Genomic DNA, 19,190 nt, shown 5'->3' with positions numbered 1-19,190 from the left:
ACCTCCCCCTCCCTACTTTTCCTACCTTCCGTTCCTCACTCCCTGTAGAATCACTGAGCACTAGAGTTTAAAGACTGCACAGGTGACCCCTCACAACCACTTGGTTCCCCGGTGCAAAAACGTATCAGAGCCTTGTTCTGACCGGCTTCCCTCTCTGTTGCCTTTTCTTTTCCGGAGCTGACCTTACCTAAGCGTCCCAGGACGTCGCCACCTGAAGAGGTAAAGCTGTCCCACACCTACCCACAATGGAAGTCAAGACGGACCGTGCAGAGTTTGCCCGTGAACGTTTAACCTTACGCACCAGAAAGACCTTTATAAGAATAAAACCTTCTCTACGCAGACAGAGTGTCCAGCCTATTCTTGAGCAAGCTGCTAGTAATATCGAGGACACCCCCACCCCCACGCTACAGTATCTATGTGTACCTATATACATATATATGTGTATATTGGTACATATATATACATAAGTCTACAGAGTGATTGATACATATATGTATCTATATACATATATATATGTATATCGATACATATATATAAATATATGCAGAGATAATATGTATTATATATGTGTGTGTCGCGTGCATTATGTCTACCCACACAAGTTAGGTACCATTTTTCTCGGAAGAGTTTGAGGAACACGGGGTGGGTGGACATTTGTGGATCCACTTAGGTTCCAGAACTGTGAGGAAAATGTGTTTTTTTGACAATTTGTTAGGTTTGCAAGGGATTCTGGAGAACAGAACCTGGGGAGAGCTAGTCAAGTCACCCCATCCTGGATTCCCTGGGTGTCTAGTTTTCAAAAATGTATAGGTTTGCTAGGTTTCCCTAGGTGCCGTCAGAGCTAGGGTTAAAAAACTACAGCTAGGCACTTAGCAAAATAAGGGTAATTTTTCATTGTGAAAATGTGGTGTGTTCACGTTGCGTTTTGAGGCGTTTCCTGTCGCTAGCACTATGCCTATCCACACAAGTGAGGTACCATTTTTATCAGGAGACTTAGGGTAATTCAGATTTGTAAAGCAACTGTTATTACCTATTGACTTCCAATGCATTTCTGCCTTCCAAATGAAAGACAATGTGTAAAAAAGAAGTAATTTTGAAAAATGGCCGATAATTCTCATGCTACAATGAGTATTCCCAATTTTGGAAATGCGCAAATATCTACTGTTTCTAAACTCTATATTTTGTTCCCATTTTAGAACTACATAGGAGTCTTTCATAATGAATTTTCCATGTATACGTTTCCTCAGAATAATTGGTATATACCCGGTACATAATAATTGCAAGACGCTGCTCAGTTTTTGGCTATGGGTGCGTCGGGTTCTTATTGAACCCACAAGTCCTATATATCCCCACAAGCGGTACAAAAGGGGGTGGTGATGGATGGAGCATCTGAATCAATCAAACACTCACACCCAGTCAAAAGATCTGGGTTTAATCCATCACCGTTCTTTAGCCCACTCTGCCACCCCAGTTCAGACATGGCTATATGCAATCAGTCTGACCCTGTGCCTCATGGGAACAGTCCAGCCCGAACTGCTAAGCCATGTCTTCCCTGGACCGGAAACAAGCTTCTGAGGTCCGGTTTCTGGCATTCCAGCCGTCTTCAGCCCGGCTTGCTTGAATCCAGTGGCAAAGTGAGCAAGGGACTCATGTCTGAGCATACCCTGCCACACTTATGGTGGCCAAAAGCGGTACAAAAGGGTGTGGTGATGGACGGAGCATCTGAATCAATCAAACACTCACACCCAGTCAAAAGGTTTGGGTTTAACCCATCACCGTTCTTTAACCCACTCTGCCACCCCAGTTCAGACATGGCTATATGCAAATCAGTCTGACCCTGTGCCTCATGGGAACAGTCCAGCCCGAACTGCCAAGCCATTTCTTCCCTGGACCGGAAACAAGCTTCCGAGGACCGGTTTCTGGCATTCCAGCCGTCTTCAGCCTGGCTTGCTTGAATCCAGTGGCAAAGTAAACAAGGGACTCATGTCTGAGCATACCCTGCCACACTTATGGCGGCCAAAAGCGGTACAAAAGGGGGTGGTGAAGGACGGAGCATCTGAATCAATCAAACACTCACACCGAGTCAAAAGATCTGGGTTTAATCCATCACCGTTCTTTATCCCACTCTGCCACCCCAGTTCAGACATGGCTATATGCAAAACAGTCTGACCCTGTGCCTCATGGGAACAGTCCAGCCCGAACTGTAAAGCCATGTCTTCCCTGGACCGGAAACAAGCTTCCGAGGACCGGTTTCTGGCATTCCAGCCGTCTTCAGCCCGGCTTGCTTGAATCCAGTGGCAAAGTGAGCAAGGGACTCACGTCTGAGCATACCCTGCCACACTTATGGCAGCCAAAAGTGGTACAAAAGGGGGTGGTGATGGACGGAGCATCTGAATCAATCAAACACACACACCCAGTCAAAAGATCTGGGTTTAATCCATCACCATTCTTTAGCCCACTCTGCCACCCCAGTTCAGACATGGCTATATGTGTCAGGATCTAACAAGGCGCCTACCGAAAGTCTAGGAACTACAAATCCCACAATGCCTATACAGGGGGCGGGGTCCTATAAAAGTCAGGTGGACCCATTGCTTCCTGTTAGTAATTTTGTGACCTACAGTGCTCGTTGTGGCTACCCAGACTTTTGTTTCCTGGCTTCTCTTGGGACTGTGTTTAGAGAAGCTTTGTTCGTGTATGTTGCTGGCTCCAGCGCGAGTGCTTTTGGAACGCGCAAAAATGCAGAGGGTTTCGTTCATCTGCCAGTGAAGGCGGGGAAGGAGTTTCCCGTCTCTTTGTTTGTGCACCTGCTGGTTGTTCCTGCCACTCGTCAGCGGGAAGGGAGACTGGGAGCTGATTCTCAGAGGAAGCGCGATCGGAAAGAAGAAGCGCCTTTTGGTACTGTAAGTGATCTCGCAGCGCGTGATGTTTAACGCGCTGCAGTGAATTGAAACAGTGATGCTGCAAAAGGAAAACTGTTTGTTAAAAAGACTGACATTGGAAATTATATTGTGAGTGTTCTCGCCGGAGAGCGGAGTGTAGTGGGGAAAGCCTCTGCGCACTGCCGCTACGAAGTACGGCACTAGTGTCTTTGAGTTATTTATCCAAGCGGAAGATAGTGGGAAGGCCTACATCTTGCCGTGTTGGGAGAAAGGGATTTTTGAAGACAATTGTTGATATTTGGAAGGAAGCGGAGGACAGTAGTAGGAGGCTACGTCTTGCCGTATTCCTCAAAGAGAACATCGCATTTATGGGCAACACTTATGTACTATTTGGAAGAGCATAACTTTGGTTGTTTTTTTGACTACACTTATTTGGTGGAGGATACACGTTTATTTAAAGACACATTCTAATCAAGGAGGGGTAGGTGCTGTTTCAATACCATCAGTGTATACAGTCCAATCAAGGAGGGGTGATTTAGAACTAATTGTTGTTTACCATCCTTAGGAAATTCGGTGCAGACAAACACATCTTTATACAGGGAGGAGGTTATTCACAACCAGAATACTGGGAGGAGGAAAAGAGCATTGATTCTAGAAAGGTGAACCCTTTTTAATAAGTACTAAAAGAGGTAGAGAGACAGGGGTTTGAAGTAACAGTTCTAACCTGTGCACTGTTTTTTCTTCTTGTCTTTCAGCTATCCCTTCCCAGCAGCCCCCTTCCTTTCCCTTCCTTGGTCTCCTGTTTTTTCCCTCGCCCTATCGCTCGAACCCACTGTGTTTTTTGGCCAGTGTGTTGGTGAGATCGGGAGGTGGAGTTTTATGTGCATCAGCCGGATCCTGCAGTGTGGAGTCTGACAGAATTACTAACCCACGAATTGCATACTGCCTGGTCCGGCTGGGGTACATATGGCCACCTTGGATGATGTGTTGAGGGCTCTGGTTTTAGTTCAGCAAGAATTAGTGGCGTCCAAGGCGGAAGCTGTGGCTCTGAAGGATAGGGTTGAGCAATTGTCAAAAAACCCTTTTTCTTCGGGGGCACAACAGATTCAAGTTACGGTTCCTCCCCCCATTCCTTTAGCTACTCCTGAACGATATGGAGGGGATCCACGCAAAACACAGGCCTTTATGACACAGATTATGCTACATTTCTCATGCAAGCCGGCGTCTTTTCCGACTAATCACTCTAGGGTGGCGTTTGCCCTGTCCTATTTGGTGGGGGATGCTGCCAATTGGGCGGTGCCCTTAGTCAAAAACGACGATGCCATGCTGTCCAACTGGAATATGTTCAGGGAGGAATTTGAGAAGGTTTTTGACAGAAGGGCCACCAATTTCAGTGCGGACAAAGAGCTGTTGTCATTACGTCAGGGGAGAAGTGATTTAATAACGTATTTGACTACTTTCAATCGCTTAGTAGCTGAAACAGAATGGCCAGAGGGTAAAAGAATGTCCCTGTTCTATCAGGGTTTAAGAGATGAACTGAAGGATGCCGTGGCGCACATAGACCCACAGCCAACCACTTGTATTGATATGGTGAATCTGGTGTTGCGGTTGGATGGTCGTTTGACTGAGAGGAGTGGAGATAGAAGGAAGTGGGACAGGGGCTATGCCCGTAATGTAGGGTTCCCCTCTAGAGCTACGGGTTCTGCAGAGGCAGGGGTGGAGCCAATGGAAATCGGAGCGATTAGGCCCCCTTTATCGAAAACCGAGAGAGAAAGTAGAAGAGTACAGGGGCTCTGTATGTATTGTGGAAAAAAGGGACACTATGTACGAGAATGCCCTTCAAAACCCAAGACCTCTAATACTTGGAATAAGAATCAAAGGGTAGCAGCGTCTAGCACGGCAAGGCGGAGAAGGAAGAAGTACAATCATCATTGCCTAGGGCGGAAGAGGTTCCCGATTGGAAACTTACCTCCTTGGCTTCCTCTGGTATAGGGGAAACTGAGTCCCATTTGGTGTTGGAGATGTCCTTGGAGTGCGAACAAAAATCCCATTCTGTGATGGTGATGTTGGACTCCGGGGCGACAGGGAATTTCATTGACAATGGATTGGTGAACCGACTGTTGCTGCCTAGGGTACCCCGAGGTAATCCTGAGGAGGTATTAGCGGTCGATGGGCAGCCCATTAAATCGGGTCTCATAACCGAGAAGACAGCAGAGGTGGAGTTGTCTATAGAGGTATCCGAAGGGAGACACGTGGAGAAAGTGGAATTGAACATCATAGACGCTCCACAATATGAAATAATACTGGGAATGCCATGGTTCACATACCATAATCCTTCCATTGACTGGAAATCCCGTACAGTGCTGTTCTCTTCTGGAATGTGCAAGGAACATTTGGTGCCTTATGTATCTTCTCCAGGGGCAGTGTTAGCCTTGCAATTCAGGGTGGCTACAGCGGCAGAGAAGGAGGTAGTGCTTCCGAAACAATATGAAAGCTATCAGGAGGTCTTTAGTGAAAGCAGAGCCGAGAAGCTACCGCCTCATAGGGCCTATGACTGTAGGATTGATTTAATTGACGGGGCAGTGATTCCTACATGTCGTGTGTATGCGTTGTCCGTACCTGAAACAGCTCATTTACGGGAGTACATTACACACTATGAGAGCATTGGATTTATAAGACCTTCTCGTTCCCCCGCAGCCTCTCCCCTTTTCTTTATAGCGAAAGCTAATGGGGATCTGAGGGCATGTGTGGACTACCGCGTCTTGAATAAAAATACCATCCGAAACCGTTATCCTCTCCCCCTAATCACCGTGTTGATCGATCAGGTGAGAGAAGCTGTAATCTATACTCGCTTGGACTTGCGGGGGGCTTATCACCTGGTCAGGGTTAGAGAGGGGGACGAGTGGAAGACGGCTTTCAAGACGCGGTATGGACTATACGAGTATCTAGTCATGCCGTTTGGGCTTTGTAATGCCCCCGCGGCTTTTCAGTTCTTGATTAATGACGTGCTAAAGGAGTTCATTGACTTGTTTGTAGTCGTGTACATAGACGACATTCTGGTGTACTCGATGGAGGAAAATGGTCATGTGGAACATGTTTGCAAAGTGCTGGCCAAGCTGCAAGAACATAGCCTTTTTGTGAAGCTCAGCAAATGTGAGTTTGGTGTGTATAGTGTAGAGTTTTTGGGAGTAATGATCAGTCCATCGGGGTTGCAAATGTCGGAACGGAAGGTGGAAGCAGTGCGAGACTGGCCGGTTCCGAGAAATGTGAGAGAGGTCCAGAGTTTTCTGGGCTTCGCGAATTACTATCGCAGATTTATTATGCATTTCTCGTTGACGGCGGTACCGATTACCAAACTTCTGAGGAAGGGTAAGCCTTTTGAGTGGACGGTGGAAGCCGGGGAGGCTTTTGAAACACTAAAAAACTCATTCACTACAGCCCCTGTGCTGTCACATCCCAATTTAGAACATCCCTTTATTGTTGAGGCAGACGCTTCGGATGAAGCAATCGGGGCGGTATTGTCACAGAGAGATGGGAGTACAGGGCAGTTGCACCCGGTGGCCTTTCTGTCAAAAAAGTTGAGTTCGGCTGAACTCAACTATACGATAGCGGAGAAGGAACTGCTGTCGATAAAAAGGGCTTTTCAGGAGTGGAGGCAATATCTATGGGGGGCCCTTCATACCATCACTGTGTATACCGACCACAGGAATTTGCAATTCATGTCATCTGCTAGACACTTAACACAAAGGCAAATGAGATGGATGCTTTTTTTTGCCGAATATAATTTTGTGGTTACCTTTCGTCCGGGGTCTGAAAATAGAAAAGCTGATGCCCTATCACGACGGACAATGCCCTCTGATAGTGTGGAAGAAACACAGGCCATCATTCCGGAAGGGAAAGTTCTGTGTATAGTCAGAGCTGAAACGTTTTTGGATGAGGTACGAACCTATCAGTATCCTGGAGGATGGATGTCATGGGCTCATGGCATAGCAGAGAGGAAGGTGAGAGATGGTTTGCCTTTTTATCAGAACAAATTATTTCTGCCTTCATTACCGTTGCAGAAAAAGGCGTTTGTTTGGGGGCATGAGGGAGAGCTGGTGGGACATCCTGGTGTTCGTAAAACCCTCGAAATAGTTCAAAGACACTTTTGGTGGCCTAGTCTGGGTAAGAACGTCAAGGCATGGGTAGCTCGGTGTGATATCTGTGCCAGGGCAAAGGGACTAAACTCTAAAACAGCGGGGAAGCTTATAACCATGCCTACTCCCAATCAACCCTGGCAACACATTAGTTTGGATTTTGTGTCTGGCCTTCCGTTGGACAAGGGATTTTCAGCTGTGTTAGTGGTAGTAGACAGTCTCACTAAAATGGGACACTTCATCCCTTGTAAAAATCTACCGAATGCCAGTCAGACGGCGCAACTTCTAGCTAGTAACGTTGTCCGATTGCATGGCATTCCCAGGGTGATAGTGTCCGACAGGGGACCCCAGTTCATTGCCAGGTTCTGGCGTATGTGGTGTCGCGCCCTGAATATTGAGTCCAATCTGTCTACCAGCTTCCACCCACAAACAGACGGGCAAACAGAGCGACTGAATCAGACCTTAAAGAAATATTTGAGATGTTTCTCTAAAGAAGCTCATGAATCCTGGGTAGATCTGTTGTGGATGGCGGAGCTGGCTTACAATAACTCCTGGCACAGTTCAACAGGGATGTCGCCTTTCAAGGCTACATTCGGATTTGATGCAAAAACATTGCCGATTGACATACCACTCGATCTCCAAGACCAACCCTCAGTCAGGGAAAGGGTACTGATGTTGAGGAAGGTACATAAGGGAGTTCAGATACATTTGAACAAGGCCAAGGAAGTGTACAAGAGGTGGGAGGATCGTCACAGGATGGAGAGTCGTCAGTATGTGGTGGGAGATAAGGTCTGGCTGTCTACCAGGAACATCAGGTTCAAGTTGCGCAGCGTGTTCCACCCCAGGTTTATCGGCCCCTATGCCATTGTGAAGCAGGTGAACCCTGTCACTTACAAGCTGAAACTGCCTGGTTCCTTACGCATACACCCGGTGTTCCATGTACAGTTGTTGAAACCTGCTCTTTCTTCACGCAGGGCGGCCCCTCCTCCAGTGTTGTGTGATGGGGGTATGGAATACGAGATGAGGAGCATTAAGGACTCAAAGTGGAGCAGGGGTGTTCTTAAATACCTGGTTGCATGGAAAGGGTATACCGCAGAGGATGATTCCTGGGAGCCATGTTCGGATGTACATGCTCCGGCGGCGGTGCGCTCTTTCCATCGGAGATTTCCTGCTAAGCCTGGCCCTAGGAGGCGCTAGGGGAGGGGACATACTGTCAGGATCTAACAAGGCGCCTACCGAAAGTCTAGGAACTACAAATCCCACAATGCCTATACAGGGGGCGGGGTCCTATAAAAGTCAGGTGGACCCATTGCTTCCTGTTAGTAATTTTGTGACCTACAGTGCTCGTTGTGGCTACCCAGACTTTTGTTTCCTGGCTTCTCTTGGGACTGTGTTTAGAGAAGCTTTGTTCGTGTATGTTGCTGGCTCCAGCGCGAGTGCTTTTGGAACGCGCAAAAATGCAGAGGGTTTCGTTCATCTGCCAGTGAAGGCGGGGAAGGAGTTTCCCGTCTCTTTGTTTGTGCACCTGCTGGTTGTTCCTGCCACTCGTCAGCGGGAAGGGAGACTGGGAGCTGATTCTCAGAGGAAGCGCGATCGGAAAGAAGAAGCGCCTTTTGGTACTGTAAGTGATCTCGCAGCGCGTGATGTTTAACGCGCTGCAGTGAATTGAAACAGTGATGCTGCAAAAGGAAAACTGTTTGTTAAAAAGACTGACATTGGAAATTATATTGTGAGTGTTCTCGCCGGAGAGCGGAGTGTAGTGGGGAAAGCCTCTGCGCACTGCCGCTACGAAGTACGGCACTAGTGTCTTTGAGTTATTTATCCAAGCGGAAGATAGTGGGAAGGCCTACATCTTGCCGTGTTGGGAGAAAGGGATTTTTGAAGACAATTGTTGATATTTGGAAGGAAGCGGAGGACAGTAGTAGGAGGCTACGTCTTGCCGTATTCCTCAAAGAGAACATCGCATTTATGGGCAACACTTATGTACTATTTGGAAGAGCATAACTTTGGTTGGTTTTTTGACTACACTTATTTGGTGGAGGATACACGTTTATTTAAAGACACATTCTAATCAAGGAGGGGTAGGTGCTGTTTCAATACCATCAGTGTATACAGTCCAATCAAGGAGGGGTGATTTAGAACTAATTGTTGTTTACCATCCTTAGGAAATTCGGTGCAGACAAACACATCTTTATACAGGGAGGAGGTTATTCACAACCAGAATACTGGGAGGAGGAAAAGAGCATTGATTCTAGAAAGGTGAACCCTTTTTAATAAGTACTAAAAGAGGTAGAGAGACAGGGGTTTGAAGTAACAGTTCTAACCTGTGCACTGTTTTTTCTTCTTGTCTTTCAGCTATCCCTTCCCAGCAGCCCCCTTCCTTTCCCTTCCTTGGTCTCCTGTTTTTTCCCTCGCCCTATCGCTCGAACCCACTGTGTTTTTTGGCCAGTGTGTTGGTGAGATCGGGAGGTGGAGTTTTATGTGCATCAGCCGGATCCTGCAGTGTGGAGTCTGACAATATGCAAATCAGTCTGACCCTGTGCCTCATGTATCCCCACAACCAGTAAGGTCCATTGGCTGTAACGGTATATTGCTTTCAAAGAGCTCTCATAATTAGAAGAATTTACAGGTGAAAACGTTGACACAAAAGGATGTTTTTTTCAACGAATTTAAAAATGATCCAATATTTAACTGTTAATTTCTATAAAGAAACCTTGATGGATTTACACAAATGACCCCTTGCTGAATTTAGCATTTTTTTCTACTTATCTAATTTGTATAGCTTTACAGGATCCATTATTGCTTTCATACCCATTTCTACCATTAACTGGAAGGAGGTTGAAAGCACAAAGAATAGCAGAAATAGGAAAAATGCCAAAACTGTGTAAAAATGTTTGGTTTTCTGTCAAAAGTCTGTCATTTTCTAAAGGCTGGGAAAATTATCATTTTAGCCCCACAAACCCTTTTTTGATACCATTTGCAGGGAAAATCTCGGATGCTTTCATTTGCAGCATTTTTTGCCAATTTTAGCTAAAATTTAGCTGTATTTTGGCTTATTTCTGGGAGCCCTCCGGGGGAATCCACAAACCCTTGGTACCTTTAGAATCCGCATGATGTTGGAAGAAAAGTACGCAAATTTGGAGTGGATACCTTATGTGGTCAAAAAGTTCCAGAGGCCTAATTGCGAACTACCCCGAATATCCAAAAAAGGGCTCAGCACTGGGGGAAAAGGCCAAGCAGTTAAGGGGTTAAATAAAATCCATCAAATGTGTTATAAAAAATAATAATAACAGTGGTGGTGAGTTTCAAGTGACCTTCAAGAAGTGGTAAGTACATGGAATAACTGCAAACAGAAAGAGTGAACGCATGTAAAAGTACAGTAACAAAGGCTGTGATTTCGGGACAAAACTAGGAGACAATGTGACTCCCTGAGAAAAACCCTAACAAAGGTAGTGAACACATGAAAGAAATCTAGACTGAAGTGGTTGACTCATGACAAGCTTCAAGTTAAAGTGACTCCACAGAAACAATCCTGCTTGGAAGAACTCAACAGATGCGACTGATCCAATGAACAGCCCAGTAAAGATGGTGACTCTAAAAAGTAGTCCTGTGGCTGATGTGGAGGATCCATAAAGTGTCCATCGGCCAGTGTAGTGGATCCATTAACCAGCCACTAGCACAAGTGGTGGGTCAACTTAACAGCATTCGGCTGTTATAAGGACATCTATGTCTTCCTAGAGAGCCACCAAACAGTCTCTTAAAAGGAGACCTCACCTTGATAAGCACTTCATCTTGTGTATGCACATTGCCATCAAAACTAATGAGCTCATACGTGATGCACCTCTCGCACAGATAGTAACCAGCAGTCATTTTGTGGCCACTGCTATAAATGGCATACTTATTTCTCCCATGCTACTCCTCAATTGGGCAAGATGTAAAGGTTAACCTTGTGGGGCACCTTACCAGTCGCCAGTGGTTCCTTGAATTCCACTTTGAGGCTCCATTGTGATCCTCCATGTTCTGGATCTGAAACAGAGTGATTACAAACAGTTTGGATATACAGCAAGAATGAAGAAAAGTGTGAATATCTGAAAATGTAAAATAGAACTTTTCAGTTTGTTGCAAGCATTTCAATTGGAACAATAAGAAAATGTTAATGTATGCACACATTTAATTTCAGACAATAAGTGAACATTCATAAAAGCATGCATTTTAGTGTGGATAATACAATAAGCCTGATGTTTGTGTGCATTTTAATTGAGAAAATACAACAACATTGATTTAGGCCCACATTTCTGGTGGGACCATATAAGGAAACTGATATAATTCTACGAGGACACTGATAGACAACTTACCTTGACATCATACCTTGAAGGGCTATAAAGATCTGTGAAGTAATAAAGGTAAGTATTGAGAGGCCACCCCCGCGTCTAGGGGAGGGGGGCCTTTAGTGGGCATTCCGTGCCCACCCCTGTAGGTAAAGTTTCGGTTCTGGGGTTGGACGTCATGGGGAGGGTCTCGGTAAGGCGAGACACTTGGTGGGCGTCCGAGGACCCTCCTCCCAAGGCGATAAGGAGAGCAGCACCCCAGGAAGTAGCCCACTTTCGTCTCTCGCCTGGGTAGCAAGAAGGCCAGCCAAGAAGAGTTGGGGCGGAGTCGAGACTGGTGGCCTTTGTTTTTTGACACACAGGTGAGAGGCCATTGCGTAGCGAGGCGTAATGGGGGAGCCAGCAGTAGTGGATGGTGCTGCGTGCCTCAGGTTCGGGCCCCGGTGATAGCGCACGTTTATTCAGGAAGGTTTTTCTTTGTTTTCCCTTTTTTGTTGCGCAAAGTAATAACGCATGTAGAGTTGCAATAAACCCCCCTTGTTAAGCCTTATGGTGGGGGTACCGAGTGGTGATAACGCAGGCTGAGCGTGTGCAGGGATATCAGACAGGCCGAGGGAGGGGCGGTTCCCTTTCAACCCGCGTGGCGTGCTGCGGTGCGAGTTGGCCTGGGGTTCATAATAGAGCACGGTCCGAGCCCCGGTAGAGATGCGGCGACATTGTCACAGAAGCATCAATAATTAAAGATAAATAAGGAAAGATGAACGCAGCATGGTGCTGGGGCGCGATGTTTAAGGGAATGATTGTAGGGGGATTTACGGAGCGCATTTGCATATGCGGCGGGTAATGGTTTTTCACTTTGGGTTCGATGCCGATTAAGTATGGCACAGTGAAATGATCCTGGTAGGACAGCAGAGCGCAGATCTTTGGCTGCAGGGTATTACGGCAGAGATGTGCAGGACATGGGAGGGGGAGCCAGAGCTCGACGTCAAGGTGATTGATGGGCTAGGGGCTCCGAGATAGTTATTCAGGGTTAGGAGACGCGTCCTGGAGGCACGGAGGGGCGCAGCTTGAGGGCGCCGCATATACAGGGCGGCAGTTCACATTGCTTAGCACATGGGAGGATTCGTCATGGGGAAGGGAATTTTAAACGGTATGCAGGTTGAGGGAATTGGCATTTGGATCGCAGAAGCTGCTTCTTCATTCAGATGCATTGACTTTCGGTCAGGCACACACAGGTGGTCTGGCCATTTCACGGGGAACATTGCACCGTTACTCATTTAACAGCATCTTCATTCGGTGCGTCGGAATGCCCACTCACAGACAGGGGTTTTTGTAAATAGATTGGGGGGTGGCAATATTCCCGCTTTTTTGCGAGCCTAAGTCATAGAATTGCAGCAGCAAAATTATGTAAAGGGCTTTGAAGGGATTGGTGGCGTGCAGGCAATGCGAGTGGGGCTGTTGTACATCAGAGGCGGGTATGGGGCATGGGTCCAAAGGGACAGGGGGGGGGCGCGTAGTAGGTGGCGCGCCAGTGCAATACCGGATGGAAGGGGCAGGCATGTTGGGACTCATTAATGATTGTATTTTCTTTCTTAGTAGGCAAAATGCCGCCCAAGCGGGCACGGGGGGGGCAAGGAGGCCCCGGCATCAACAGAGGAATTTCGTTCGTTGGCGGCATTGTGGGAGGTCGCAAAGAAAGGAGGTATTGATTGGGCGCTGAGGACCCTATCGCAAGATGGGGGTGCGAGGGGGCAGCAGGAGTCCACTTTAGCAAAACGGGCACGGCGGACGCCTATTCGCTTTAAGGACGCTCAGCAAGAGAAGACCAAGCGGGTCTCAGGACAGCGAACGACCGTTCTAGGTGAGGCGATGGCAGAGGGCCTGCCCCTGGTGGTCAAGGACACGATGCGGGTGGCGAGCGTAGGCGAGACGGCTGAAGCAGCAGAAAGTGGGTTGTCGCCTAGGGAGGGGTCGGCACAGAATGCGGTGGTGGCAAGGGGGGCGGCCCCGGATGGTGGGGGGGCCGTGCCCGTTGCTGCAGCGCGGACCCTAGTGGAAACAGTTCAGGCCCCGGTGGTGGCGACACAAAATGGTGGGGTGGCTCAGGTATGGGTCCAGTCTGGGGGTGTAGTACAAGCACCAATGGTGATGGCTACCACAGCTCAAGGCCCAGTGAACAACGCAATGTCAGTGGGGGCAGGGGGAGAGTTACGGTGTCTCCAACTCCACCCGCTGCGCCGGTGGCATCGTCGCATGCTCCCCTTATGCATAGCCCAGTTTTATATGACTCAGCATCATTGGCAATGACTCCGTCGGCAAGTATAACTTGGCACATGCCGGCAGATACAAGGGAGAAGATCTTTAAGGGGGAGTATGTGGATGTGTTCGATCTGATTAATGCAGGTGTGGTCCCGGGGAAAACCAGATCGGGTAAAGATGGGGAAATGAAACAGAAGAAGGTCTGGGTGGAATGGTCATTGAAGAACTGGGTGACCGGGTTTGCTATATATGCAGCAATTATGGTGGAACGGTTCCCTGCATTGGCGGCACAGTTGATAAGTTACATGGCATTGATTCATGGGGCGGCTTCAGAATTTCAGGGAACGGCATGGTTGCAATATGACACGAAATTCAGGCAGATGAAGGCGGTGAAACCCGACATAGCATGGGATCAGCGCGAGATTAATATTTGGCATGGGGAATTTTATTCAGCGGTACCAACTAGCAAACCTGCACATTCCTTTCGAGGAGACAAGGGTGCCGGGGAAAAGAAACAAGCATGCTGGCAATTCAACAAGAATGAATGTAATAGAGGGACGGCTTGTAAGTTCAGGCACATGTGTTCCTTCTGTGGGATGTTTGGCCACCCAGAGATCAAGTGTTTCAAGAAGGGCGGAAAGCCTAAGGAGCCCCGTCCTCCCCCTGCAGCTCCCTTGCAACCAAAGCCCCGCCCCTCACAGTGAAGCTCGGAACCTGCCCACGCCCATAAACCTCCCAGTATTAACCCATCTGCTAGCAAGGTATGAGAGGGAGTCAGAAGCACAATTCTTGTATGAAGGTTTTAAGTACGGTTTTCACATTCCCTCGGCTGCAGTCCCATCCGCACTTCCTCCCCGCAACCAACGGTCAGTGCTACGGAATCCAGAAGTAACGTGGTAAAAGATTAGCAAGGAGCTGGCCCTGGGGAGGGTGGCCGGTCCTTTTCAGACAATGCCTAGGCCGGACCTGGTTTGTTCTCCCCTAGGACTAGTTCCGAAAAAAGAAGTTGGAAAATACCGTCTCATTCACAACTTGTCAAGTCCGGCAGGTGGGTCAGTCAATGAGGGTTTGGATCCAGAATTGTGTGCAGTTCGTTACACCACCTTTGACTCTGCTATTCAGAAATTACAGCTGCTGGGGGGAGGGGCTCTGATGGCAAAGGCTGACATTGAGGCGGCCTTTCGCCTTCTGCCGGTCCACCCGGAGGACACTAGGTTGCTAGGATTCACTTTTGAGGGCAATTTCTTTGTGGATCTATGTATGCCGATGGGTTGTTCCATTGCATGTGCAATATTCGAAACATTCAGTTGCTTCTTGGAATGGACAGTGCGGGAGGTGATGGGCGCGCGAGAGGTGGTGCATTACTTGGATGATTTCCTGTTTATGGGGCCGGCCGACGCGTCTGATTGTCAGGAGGCTCTGGTGGGTTTTCAGCGAATGGCGGGGGCCTTGGGGGTGCCTCTGGCGGTGGAGAAAACGGAAGGACCAACAACCCAGTTGACGTTCTTAGGTATTGAGATAGACACGGTTGAAGGAGTGTGCAGATTACCTCAGGATAAAGTTAAGGCATTTCAGGGGTCCTTGGACCAAAGCTTGAGGGCACGCAAGGTTACTTTGCATCAGCTACAGGTGTTAGTGGGTCAGTTGAATTTTGCACTCCGAGTGATACCTATGGGCAGGGTTTTTTCCAGGAATATCGCCAGGGCAATGTCAGGTTTGAAGGAAAAGCACCATCACACTAGGCTGACAACTGAGATGAAGGATGATTTGGTCACGTGGAGGGATTTCTTGGCGGATTTCAATGGCTCGGTAATATGGCAACAACCGGCGCAGGACAACAGAGAATTGGAACTTTATACGGATGCAGCAGGTAGTGTTGGTTTCGGGCGGTGCTAGGAGCAAGGTGGTGTATGCAGCACTGGCCAGCAGAATGGTTTGAGAGGGGGCTGGTAAGCAACATCACATTTCTGGAGTTATTCCCCATTATTGTGGCTCTTCAGATATGGGGCAATTTTCTGGAAAACAAAAAAATTGTGTTTTGGTCTGACAGTATGTCAGTGGTTTTGGAGGTGAACAACCAAAGTGCCAAATGTCCTTGGGTGCTCCGTTTACTGAAAGTGCTGGTGCGGGAGTGTCTGGGGCGTAATGTGCATTTCATTGCAAAGCATGTGCCAGGTGTGGTTAACACAGTAGCTGATTCCCTGTCTCGTTTTAAGTTGACAGAATTCAGAGCGCGATGGCCGCAAGCAGACGCTCAGATGACAGCCTTCCCGGAAAGACTGTGGAAGCTTGGTGCCCCATTGCTCCCGATCTCATAGCGGCGTCGGTTGCTCCCAAGACTAAGAGTAGGTATGAGAGGGATTGGCAGGTTTACAGGGCTGTTTTGCAGAGCAAAAAGGGTGTGGGAGAATTTACACCACAAGGGGTGCTCAGTTTCATAGTTAGCCAGAAAGATGAGGGAAGGTCCCTGGCTCTGGTACGCAGACAATTATCAGCAATAGCCTTCTTTGCAGGGATAAAAGGGGTGACGGATCTCACTAAAGACCTTAGAGTTAGAAGGGCCATGAAGGGATGGGAACGATTGGTTCCAGGGGAAAAGGATACCAGGAGACCGATCGATTCCAAAAGGTTGGTGAATATCTTGGGGGCGTTGCCACAGGTTTGTTGGTCGCATTATGAGGTACAATTGCTGCAGCTAGCATATTCATTAGCTTTCTTTGGGGCATTCAGGGTATCAGAGCTAGTGCCAAACTCTAAGATGGACAGACAGGGTGGGATCGCCGTTGATGATGTGGTGATGGCAGCGGGCTTGCTGCAGGTCAGGGTTCGGCGGTCGAAGACAGACCCACTGGGAAAAGGAGTATGGGTGCAACTGAGAGCAAGTCAGGGGGCGGGCTACTGCCCGGTGATGTTGATGGAAAGGTTCATGCAGATGAGGCCAGGATGTGAAGACAATAGGCTGTTGGTGCATGAGGATGGTACACCGTTGACGAAATTCCAGTTCACGCGAATATGCAAGCGGGCTCTGGAATTGTTAGGAGAAGACATAGCTCATTTTACGTCACATTCGTTCCGTATTGGGGCAGCTACTACAGCAGCGGAATTGGGACTATCACCGGGTGCAATCAAGAGAGTGGGCAGGTGGAATTCAGCAAGTTTCGAGCGCTATGTGCGACCACAGCTGGTATAGGTGGGGTGGTATCCTCAACAGGTTGGTATTTACCCACTTCTCTCTTTTGTATTTTGTTTTTGGTCTCGCTTGCAGGGGTGGCAAGCCAGAGGATGCAAGTATGCTGGTGTGGAGATTCGGTCATATGCAGAGCGGGGAATTGGTTTGGAGAATCTGGGGTGGACAAGACGCAGAGGGCCCTGGGAATGGTCCACCACTGGTTAGGTTTGGAGGGCCTGTGGGCTGAGGACGTTTCAACTCATTTGAGGAGTGCGCTCAATGAAGGTTTGCCTATTCCAGATGTGCTGGTTATTCATGTCGGGGCTGAAAATATGGTCCCAGGGGGCAGGCGAGAAGCCAAGGAGGCATTATTCTCTCTTCTTACTTGGATCAGAAGGGCATTGCCGGACACAGCAATTATTTGGTCAGAGGTTCTCACTCGGAGAGAGTGGGGGTACGATGTGCCGGCAGCAGCAATGAACACGTCAGTAAAATAAATGAATAGGGAGGTAGAAAAGCTGTTGAGGGGTTCACAGATACTGGTTATTAGACATACCTTGCTGCAGACATTGAACCCAGATGAGTATCGGACAGGGGGGGTGCACCTGACCAGGGTAGGTTTGGAGGTGTTTGTGCAAATAATCCTGGGGGCCATTATGTTACACCCCGGTAGAGTGGCAGGGCGTTAGTATGGGGGGAGGGCAAGAGCGCCAGTGGGGCTCCTTGCCCTGTGGCGGAGTCCCTGATAAGAGAAAAGGCGGAGGGACTCCTTTTGGACGGAAAACGGTTGACCGTGGAGCAGGGGAGGCAGTTATGGCAGCTCTAGGCTGGCGGGAGAGGGGGCCGTCCTGCTGGTGGTCCTGGACTCTCTGGCTCTACCCTAGTAGCTGGTGGCTTGGAAAGGGGGTGGTGTTGTGTCCTGCTGGTACAACACTCCTCTAGAGATGCCAATTTGTGTATATATATGGTAAACTGTGGCGCATATGTATGGGCGCAGCATTTATGTGTGAATTTAATAAATGGTAAATGTGGGAAGTTTTACCCACAACTGAAATGGAATTTGGCATAATAATAAAGCTACGCAGAGGACATCAATCATTTGTAAGTGTCTTACTGGGAGAGGGGTGAGCCTGGTGTAAAGAGCGAATGGCACGAGATATCCCCACTATAAACTAGTAAACTGTTAAAGGGATTGAGTCTAAAAGCTGGCAGAAACAACGTAAGGATTTGTGTGGCTCCTAGTAATATATATATTTGAGGTGCCTGATTTCGAACAGCTTTACATTAGGGGTGGGCGAAAATTTCACTCCCTAGGCGGAGTTCATTGAGTTTTGCACACTTTGCGTGTTGGAACATGGAGTTCCAGCAAAAACTCTGACAACTGCTGCATGGCAGAGTTTTTTACTCATGGACGGCCTACCAGCATTTGGTTGGCGAGCAAGTACTTGCATCCACTAACATGATTTGTGGATGCTAGAACACATCCCAGCGAGATTTCTGAACTTGGGTTGTTGCTTCAAGTCACCACCGTTCACGTTGAGAAAACTGCATCTCGAGCAGAAAATGTACTTGGGCGGCAGAAAGAAGCAGCGTCCTCTGGTGCGCAGGATGTTGCTGCTCGCACTCATTTTACAGCACGGAACTTTGCAGAATCTCATAAAATCATGTAACTTCGCGGAACTCTGCAAGTTCCACCTACCCCTTACTTTAAATGTATTGCCTCCACTCAGGGCATTCAAACCTTTGTCATGAAAATCTATTGAATATAAATTAAACCTTGAGAAATGCTTCCCTTGCAAAAAACAGCCAAAAGCTCAAGTTGCCTGGTTTCCACCAGTCAAATAACGACAAACAAAAGTGTAAACAAGCATTGGTAAAGCCATTTCATTTGAGTTTGTATCTGAATTTTTTTTACTTGTAGCAGCAACATTTTACGTGGAATTCAGTTTCTAACCAGCCTATGATAAGAAAACATGCTACGGGTGACCTGCTATATGTTTAGTGGACTACTGAATAAAAATATAATAGGACATACGCAAATAGCACTTGCAATTGCAGCATAATTTGCCAAGTATATGTAGTCACAAATACAACCCCCTTCACTACTGGTGTTCTTGCTGCAACAGTGAAAATCAAAGTGCTTCTATGAGAATTTGCATCTATAACTTCCTCCAAATTTCTCTTCCTATACTTTTTCCCTTTTCTTCTCTTTATATGTGTGCACTTCTCTAGTTAAGCAGTCACCTAGGAGCCTGTTGAGCAAAAGAAATTGGAGGGGGCAGGATACAGGCGGTGCATATAGACAAAAAGAGAACATTATAGTAAGAGATGAAGAAGGGTATAGAGATGGAGATCATGTAGAAAGATATGCGAGTTGGGGAGAGACGTAAAGTAACTAGAGGAAGGGGAAGTAGTTAAA

The 19,190-nt window shown here is 47.8% G+C and overlaps 2 protein-coding genes across 2 annotated transcripts in view; one reads left to right on the top strand and one right to left on the bottom strand.

The window, feature by feature from the left end:
- LOC147712494 (uncharacterized) overlaps positions 1-19,190 on the bottom strand; it is a 708,529-nt gene that overhangs the window by 627,582 nt on the left and 61,757 nt on the right. The window contains exon 2 of the mRNA XM_086919659.1: positions 10,979-11,041. Within this exon, the coding sequence (XP_086775785.1) occupies positions 10,979-11,041 (63 nt within the window). The remainder of the gene's footprint in view (positions 1-10,978; positions 11,042-19,190) is intronic.
- LOC147712495 (uncharacterized) lies at positions 13,608-14,306 on the top strand. The gene has a single exon (XM_086919276.1). It carries the CDS (start codon positions 13,608-13,610, stop codon positions 14,304-14,306), a length of 699 nt encoding a protein of 232 aa, XP_086775402.1.

Source organism: Lissotriton vulgaris, chromosome 5 (assembly GCF_964263255.1).
Source record: "Lissotriton vulgaris chromosome 5, aLisVul1.2, whole genome shotgun sequence".
In the NCBI taxonomy this organism is placed as follows: domain Eukaryota; kingdom Metazoa; phylum Chordata; class Amphibia; order Caudata; family Salamandridae; genus Lissotriton; species Lissotriton vulgaris.
This window is presented reverse-complemented; position numbering and strand designations above follow the sequence as displayed.

Excerpts from the sequence above, each read along its gene's own strand:
- LOC147712495 (XM_086919276.1), top strand. The coding sequence starts at position 13,608 with ATGCATAGCCCAGTTTTATATGACTCAGCATCATTGGCAATGACTCCG.